We start from the raw sequence: 8,294 nt of genomic DNA on the forward strand, positions 1-8,294 counted from the left end.
ACCGCGCCCCCCCCCCCCCCAGCCCAGCTGGGCACTCACCAGGATGTCACTCAGCATTTCGTAGTCAAAGACTTCGCTCTCATACTGCTCTGCCAGCTCCTTGCAGATGTGGATGGCCTCCTCCCACATCTGCAGAAGATGAGGCCAGGGCAGGGGCCCCGTGGTGCAGGGTGAGCTGGGGTGAACCGGGTGGGCTTCCAGAGGAGACCAGCCCCGCCTGCAGAAGCACCCGCACCCCTGCTCCTCAGTGAGGAGGGGAGGGCTCTCCCCGTGTGGGCTGGTGGTCTCGCTGGGTGCTGGGGAACAGCAGCAGGACTTGGCTTCCCACCATCTCCGGCACCTGAGGCCCCCAGCCCAGGCAAGCCCCTCTCCTGTAGTGTCCCAGCTGCTGGCCCCCAGGCAGTACGAGGGGCTGGGGGCTGAGGCTGGGAAAGGATGCGATGGGACGGGACGGGATGGAATGGGATGGAACAGGATGGGATGGGGCAAAGCACAGCTGCCGCAGCTAGGTGGCTGTGGGGTGAACTGTCCAGCCCAGGCTCACCGCAGGGCAGCCCCAGCCCCACCACAGCAGTGGGGAGGGTGGGTGGGCTGTGCTGAGGCTGGGGCCTCAGAGCAGGAGGCAGCGGTGGCCGGGGAGCCGAGCTTGCCGTGAGACTGCCCAGCTCCTGCTGGCTGGGTAGGCTGAGGGGGGCTGCCGGGGCGCACGGCCGTGCTCACCTTGCCCTGGTCGAAGTAGTCAATGATCTGGTTGTAGAGAGCCTCCTTCAGCTGGCGTTGGGTGTGCAGGCTGGGGCTGTGCAAGCCCTGCATGGGGGCTGTGTTCGCCTCGTCTGACCACTGTGCAGAGGCAGAGGCAGCCTGTCACGCCGAGCCCCTGTGGCCCCCCACGTTCCCCACAGCCCCCCCCCGTGCCCCACCTTGAGGAGCCGGGCGTGCAGCAGCAGGGTGTAGGCTCCCTCTGTGTAGTTCTCGTAGCTGACGTGCAAATCCTTCAGCTTGTACAGGTACCTGGGAGCGGGCACGATGGCCAGCGTGGCTCAGGGTCTGGCCCCTGCTCCCCCAATGGGGCATCGTCCCCCACTGCCAGCTGGGTGGGGGGCAGAGCCCCCAGCACCCTGCCCCTCCGGCCACTCTGCCATCCCCATCCCATGTGCCTGGGATCAGAGCGGCGGGGGAAGCTCAGGGCCCTGGGACCCCTCATCCCAAGGCGATGCCAGTCTCCCCAGGGAGACCCCTCACCTGATGTACATGGCCTGGCGGTCGATCTCCTTGTAGAAGTTCTGGGGAAGAACAGACGAGGCTGTTTGAGTGGCCCCAGGAGAGGGCACATGCTGCAGCCCCCCCCGGCTCCTGTGCCTTGCTCTGGGTCACCCTCCCCATGCAGAGACTGGGCTGCCCTTGCAGCGGGGAGCTGCCCAGTGCCCACCAGCAAGCATCTCCCAGGGGACTCCGGGTCTGGCACTGTGTGCACCCCATCTCTGCTGTGCCAGGGGCATCACAGCCCCAGGGGGACCTGGAGGGACGCGGGGCTGAGCCCTGCCGGCCCCGGGGAGCTGGGGGCATGGGGCAGGTGCCCACCAGGAGGTTGACAGTGCAGCTCATGCTGTAGGTTTTGTTCTCATCATTCATAACAGCTCGGTAGTCGAGGAGCCGCTCCAGGAGCCCGGTCACCAGCGCAACAAAGTTCTCCCCAGGCTTGGCCAGCTCAGGGTGTCTCCGGCAGCAGCTAAGCAGGCTGGGGAGGAGAGGAGGTCACGGGTCTCATTGCATGCTCAGCTCCGCAACGCTCCCACCACTGCCCCGGCTCAGCTCCCCTGAGGTGCAGGGAGTTGCGGGGGGTACCAGCCCCCTCCCCTCCCCAAAAAAAGGAACAAAAAGCCACACCTGGTCTGCAGCAAAACAGAGCAAGCCCCATGCTAATGCCTACCAGACACATGAGGGATGGGGAAGACACCTGACAGCTCCACCCACCCTGCACACGAATCTGTGATGGGCACCACGGGGCAGGAGGAAAACCAGGGCAGGGCAGGGCAGGGCAGGGCACGGGTAATTCCTGGGGCAGGCAGGAGCAGGCTGGCTGAGGCAGCGGTGGTGTGCAAGGGGCACATGATGCTGCTCAGGCAGCAGCCTTCCTCCTCTCAGGTCCCGCTCCTGCCAAGAGGCATGCTCTAGGTCAGAGCACAGCGTGAGGAGGAGCGGGATGGCCGAGATTCAGCTGGGGCAGGAGGATGGTAGACAGCAAAGGGTCGTGCCCTGGAGAGAAGGTTGCGGGAATGTCACTGCACACTCACATGCTCTCAAAAAGCTGCTTGTACTGCTCATCTCCCCGGCCGCCCTCCACCTCGCTGTCCAGCTTGCGCAGGATCTCATCCTCAAACTGCAGAGACGTGCGTGAGCGCAGCAGAGGAGCCGAGGGTGGGCTGAGCTTGGGCCCAGGCTGCCGCAACTGCTGCCCCCCTGGGACATGGGGCCGCAGCACTGGGACAGGAGGGGCTGTGGGAGCTGGAGCCAGCTCAGGCCCCCAAACAGCCCCCAGGCTCAGCTGCTGCAGCCCCTTCCCCCAGGACTGCCCAGCACAGAGGGGTCCTGTCCTCCCTCCCAGGCCGTACTGCTCCCTGGTGCTGATGAGTCCCCGCGCTGCCCCGGCACAGGCAGGGCCCCATCCTGCTCTCCAGGTCCCTGACTTGCTTCCCAGTCCCCGTCCCACTCCTGCGCTAGCCTCATTGCCATCCCCCAGCAGCCCGGGCTCAGCTGATCCCGGGGGTCTCTGGGCAGTGCCCTGTGTCCCTTAAAGCCACAGCCTTCCCTGCCGGGGGTGGCAGGGCTGTGCCTGCCTGCAGCCCCCCATCTCCCAGCTGATGCTTAGCCTTCAGGTCCATGGGGTTTGTGCTCCGGCTGCAACCAATGGACCCAAAAGCCTGGGGGATCCTGTACGAGCATGGTACGGGATAAGGGAGGCCTGGACCAGACATCTGATTGCCGGTCCACGCTGGGTCCCTCCAGGGTCTGCATATCCCAGATTCGGGGGTCCTTGTCCCCCTGGGCCAGGGGCACTGCCATGGCTGGCTCCTGAGCTGCAGAGCCCCTGTGCTGCGACAGCTTGGGGGAATTGCCTGTGAAGACCTCAGGTCCTCTGAGCCCAGCTGTGCCCACAGCTGTGCTCCTCCAGCGCAGCTCTCCTGTGGCTGCCCACATGCGAGCAAGGGGCTGGGGAAGGGGCTGCAGCAGGACTGGCATCACCCGCGGCTCCGAGGGCAGTCCCAGCCCCAATCCTCCCACGGGACACCCCAACAGGGGAAAGGCTTCCAGCTCAGAAGAGACAAAAGCCACCTAATCAAAAACTGGAAAAGGCTTTTGCATGGAGAAAACTCACAGCAACGAGGGAAGACAAGTGGAAATGCAGAGGCTTATGCAGACCTCCCGCCTCCCGCTTTGTTCTTGTTTCCAGGCAGTGCCGGAACCGGCTGAGTGGGTGACGCCTGACCTGTCCCTGCTTGTCCCTGGGAAATCCTCTGCATCTCCTGGCTGCTCTCCCTGCTCCTCATGTCCCAGCCAGCTCCCTCATCCCTGTCTCTTGTCCCTCCCTCCCGCAGCCCCACATCCCAGGACAAGAGAGGGGAGGCTAAGCATCGCCTCTACCCACCCCGAAAGGGATGGTGCAGCCCGGGTGAGGAGCAGGATCCAGCTGCATTGGCCTCCTGCCACAGCCCAGCTGCAGTCCTGGGCACTCACCCGGCTGAAGCTCTTGGTCAGCTGGTACTCGCAGAGCATCATGTCGAAGAAGATGGGGATGGTGGATTTGCGCAGCTCCAGCTCCGGCACGAGCGTCATCTCCAGGATGGGGCCCACCATGCCCGGGATGAACTCAATCTTGTGATGGCCTGAGGAGGGCAGGCAAGGCTGGGGGGCTGAGGCTTCTGCAGCCTGCTCCCCAGGGCCAGCCCTGGCCTGGGGCCCCGCGGCTGCGAACGGGCAGCAACGCGTGGAAGAGGAGGGGATGGTGCCAGCAAGAGCTCTTGGGGTAGGCAGCCGCGGCACAGCTGGAGCAATCCTCCAGGACAGCCATGCTGGCAGGCACGTAATGCTGTATGGCCAGGACAGCACGGCAAACACTCAGCTATAGGAGCATCAGCTGGGGCTGTGCTGGTGTCCTGGAGGCCCTGGCACGTGTGTGAACAACCCACGAAGGAGCCTGCAGGCACCCGTCACTGCTCCACTGCTGCACTGCAGGTTGCCCCACACAGTCCCTGCAGCTCCCTGCTCTCTGCTGGGGCATGGGGCAGAGACCCGAGATGCTGCGTCCTCCCTGCCTGCCTGGATGGCCCTGAGATGCTGCTGGCAGCATGACCCGCACCATACAGGGAAAACAAGGCAAGGCAGGAGCACCCAGGATTGGGGAATGAGAAGGCAGGGCTGCAGGCAGACACCAGCCCAGAGAGGGGAGGCTGCTGCAGGGAGTGCGACCTCACGACTGGTCACAGCGCCTGTGGGCTTGCACACCTACAGATTTGCACATCCCACAGATTCCACATCCCATAGCATCCCACAGCTTGCACGCCTGTAGGCTCATACACCCTGCTCATGCCTGCAGGCTCCCATGCCCCACACCAGTAAAATCCCGCTCCCCAGCACCCATTTTGGGGACAGTGCTGATGAATGCCAGCGTGCAAAGACTCGCCAAGCCTCTGCGTTGCTGGCCACACTGCAGCTCACCTAGGTTGTACCACATGTCCCGAATGGAAGCTCCAATCGTGGCTCTCATGTCCCCGTACCTGCCAGGACAGGTGTTGGTTAGCATCGCTCTGCAGTCCAGGGCACAGCATCCCGGCCAGGGGCGCAAGCACAGCCCAACCAGCTCATCCCAGAATCCCTGACCCCACAGCATGGCAGCAGGCTGGGGAAGGAACCTGAAGCCAAGCTGCAGAGCTCAGCCCTGAGGTGCTGCCTGCAGGCAGCCAGGATGGGGGGGGGGGGGGGGGGGGCCAGCGAGGGCAAGGCTGACTCACTTAGCCAGGATGCTGTTGCGCTTGGCCTGGGAGAAGTTCTCCAGCTGCAGGGAGTCCTGGGTGAGGAAAGCCACGGCCAGGTGGAAATAGTTGTTCCAAAGCTGCAGTGAAAACACGGGGATGAATGCCAGGCTGGGGGGGCAGGCAGCACTGAGGGCCAGGCTGGGTCCCTTCCCTGGCCCCCGCAGGGCACAGGCAGCCCCAGCTCACCTGCAGCTCGAAGCTGCTGTTGCTCAGGAACATCTGTGTCAGCGTCGTGGCAAACTGGTTGATGGCATGCAGGAACTCCCTGTGGGGTGAGCAGCCGCAGGGCACTGAGCAGACGGCAGCCATGCTGCTGGCCCACCGCCCACAGGCAGGGGCAAACGGCAGCAAGGGGAGAGCCAGGCTGGTGGCTCCCGGTAATGGCAAGGTGAGGAGCGATGGTGGGGGTCTGGCGGGGGCCAGGTCTCGCAGTGCCCTGGGGCTGGGACTCGCAGTGTGCTCCTGCCCGCATCCATACTCCAGCTGGTCCTTTCCACCCACTGTGGCGCGGCCACAGGGTGGGAGGGATGGAGTGTCTGGCATCAGCTTTCTGCTGCACCCCGGGAGCCCCCCAAGCACACACAGAGAGCAGCTCTGCCACCCAGCTCCCAGATGGGGCCGGACTGCCCCAGGACAGAGCAGGTAGTGTCTGGAGCTGCCTTGAGCCAGTCCGAGCATGGATCCAGGGCTGTTTGAGCAGGGACTTGGAGGGGGCTAAGCTAGCCTTAGGCTGTCTGGCACAGCCGTGCTCCAGCATCTGCGTGCCCCGTGCCCCAGCAATTACCCCCAGGTTGTCACATCCAGCCCCAACGTCTGCCCAGGGGTCCTCACCGGTTTTGCACCATGTTCATCACCATCCAGTCAGAGGGGTATACCGTCTTGCCAATCAGGTCCTTGAAGAGGATGAAGATCTCCATGAGGAAGTCCTGCCGGGGAAGAGGAGATGTCAGGAGCTGAGCTCGACCACAGTGCCCTCCCAGGGTGATGCTGTGCTGAGCACCGGGGCTGGGAGCAGCCCTCGCCACCCGCCAGCAAGAGCTTTGCCTCTGTGGAGTGGGGATGTGGGCCGTGCCAGTGTCCAGAGCAGATGGCACCAGTGCCAGGTGCAGGCAAGGCACTGGGACTGGTGGGATGCCCCAGCCGAGATGTGGGGTGGAGAGGCAGGGAGGTGCCAGTGATGGAGGGCCCGGGTCTTGCTGTATGGGGCAGCACTCACCATCAGCTCGGGCCGGGAGGGGAATGCCTTGATGTAGGAGCTGTAGTGGTCCTTGTCCATCTGGCTCAGGATGGCAGCCATGCAGGCCACGTAGTGACTCTGGAGGAGAGGGGCTGGTCAGGGCCCCACAGCTGGCACCACAGGGTGCACTGGGGCCCCGAGGGGCCATGCGTCTGCCCGTGTTCCTCCAGCCGGTCCGTACCCCAGAGCCCCAACTGCCCTGGGGGCCCCTCGCCCTCCGCCTGCCACTCCTCTGCTCTGCAGACCTCTCCTGCTGCCCCACTCAGCCCTGGCTCCTGCAGCCAGCCTTTCCTCTCCTCGCCCTGCGGTGATGCTGGGGAGGATGCAGACATAACTATATAGCATATTTGCTGTAGCATACATCTGTAATTTTTAAGGGAACTTAAAGCTATATGTGGATGTAAGTGTATTTTGAAAATGGCAAGCAGCTTCTTTCTGGAGGCTGATGCATCTAGACTGCCTCTAATGAAGGGTCCCAAACTGAGCCATTAACTCCACTCCTGTTCTGGGTGCTCACGGCTTTGTTGCAAGATGAGCCCTGGCAGTGAGGCTGGGGGAGTTCCTAGGGAAGGGCTGCAGCACACGGCAGGGGATTGCTGCAAGGAAGCAACGTGCCCCACGGCCAGCCTTGGCTGCCGTCCAGGATGAGGGCAGGTTTGCAGGGAATTATCTTGTGAGAAGCAAATGAATAAAACCCCAACATCTCCCAGTCCTTTTAGCACCAAAGTGAAGCCACAGACCTGAGGCTTCCCTGCTGAATGCTGGCACGCAGCAGGACCAGCAGCACCTGCATGCAGGGAGGCCACGCAGGCATGCTACAGAGATCCTGCAGACACCCAGGTCACTGGCTGCCTGTAGCTGCCTGCACGAGTCCAAGTGAGTACAACTTGCCTGCAAAGCTAGAGGCCAGTCCCTCCTCACCATGCAGCGTGGTCTGCTCCCAGGACTCAGCTGGGGAGCAGGGGATGCCCTGCCTGCAAGGGAGCAAGCACTAAGCGCTGACAAAGCGGGGAAAGTGCCACAGATCCACCTATGTTCCCTAAGTGTCTGCATGTGCGATGCCACGGAGTCCTGGTCTCAAGAGAGACCCCATGGTGGGAGCCGGGGTTGCCTTCCCCGCTTACAGAGCCTGGCTGTGCAGCCACACTCCTCACCGGGGCGGAGCAGGAGGAAGCTTCGCCAAGGTTCTTGAGGGGCCATTTCTCATGTACCAGCCAGGATCGCATGTCACCCACCATCACCGCAGAGAGTAGCACTGCGTGACCAGCACAGCGCCATGAGGAACCTGGGGCAAGGCAGGAAGGCAACGGGAGGAAACTTTTGCAACAAGCCAGTGTGTTCTGGGGATTTGACGAGATTAGTTCAGTCATCTGGAAACAGCTGTTCTGGTGGCTGCTGGAATTAGATTCAGGTGAACTCCTTGCACCGCCTGCTACACCTTCAAGGGAAGCTGTATTTACATTTAAATTACATTACTGGGAGTCACACAGCCAGGCACTGCTACACATACGGATGTGGTTTGACCTGTGGATGGCATGTGCATGGGAAACGGACCCAGCAGTAGGCCAGGGCAGCACGTGGCCCCCAAACCCACTGGGTGGTCACAGACATGAGCGGTCCCCAGCCAAGCCACAGTCCCACCGCCCAGCACCTCCTGAACCCACCACACCAGCTGCTGCAGCCCCAGCACCGCCGCAGCACAGCTGGGACACCCGGCACACGGCAGGGCTGCAGGCAGGACAGGCTAAAAGCTGGAGAAGAGGGTCTGTGTTCTCCGGGGGATGCTGGACTCCTGCCTGCTGCTCCCCAGCTCGGGCACCCGTCGCAGCCCCTGCCCGATGCCGTGGCACGGCTCCTGCAGCCCTGCCTGATGCCCACGGCCGCGCTGCCCACCGCCGCGTCCCCAGCCCCGGGGCGGGCGTGGGCCTTCCCCGGCGCCGTGCAGCCGCTCCCGGGCCCAGCGATGCTGCTGGGCTGGGGGACGGGCGCTGTGCCCCACGGCGTGCCCGCCCCCGACCACCGGA

General features: G+C 63.6%; 1 protein-coding gene across 1 annotated transcript in view; it reads right to left on the minus strand.

The window, feature by feature from the left end:
- LOC104832339 (dedicator of cytokinesis protein 2-like) overlaps positions 1–8,294 on the minus strand; it is an 80,758-nt gene that overhangs the window by 7,704 nt on the left and 64,760 nt on the right. Inside the window, exons 29-40 of the mRNA XM_010568472.1 lie at positions 6,250–6,348; positions 5,865–5,959; positions 5,220–5,298; positions 5,010–5,110; positions 4,717–4,775; positions 3,736–3,884; positions 2,295–2,380; positions 1,582–1,738; positions 1,243–1,283; positions 921–1,011; positions 721–840; positions 40–129 (exon numbers count right to left, since the gene is read on the minus strand). Coding sequence (XP_010566774.1) covers positions 40–129; positions 721–840; positions 921–1,011; positions 1,243–1,283; positions 1,582–1,738; positions 2,295–2,380; positions 3,736–3,884; positions 4,717–4,775; positions 5,010–5,110; positions 5,220–5,298; positions 5,865–5,959; positions 6,250–6,348 — 1,167 coding nt within the window. The remainder of the gene's footprint in view (positions 1–39; positions 130–720; positions 841–920; positions 1,012–1,242; positions 1,284–1,581; positions 1,739–2,294; positions 2,381–3,735; positions 3,885–4,716; positions 4,776–5,009; positions 5,111–5,219; positions 5,299–5,864; positions 5,960–6,249; positions 6,349–8,294) is intronic.

This window comes from Haliaeetus leucocephalus, unplaced genomic scaffold (assembly GCF_000737465.1).
Source record: "Haliaeetus leucocephalus isolate CR32 unplaced genomic scaffold, Haliaeetus_leucocephalus-4.0 Scaffold245, whole genome shotgun sequence".
NCBI lineage: Eukaryota > Metazoa > Chordata > Aves > Accipitriformes > Accipitridae > Haliaeetus > Haliaeetus leucocephalus.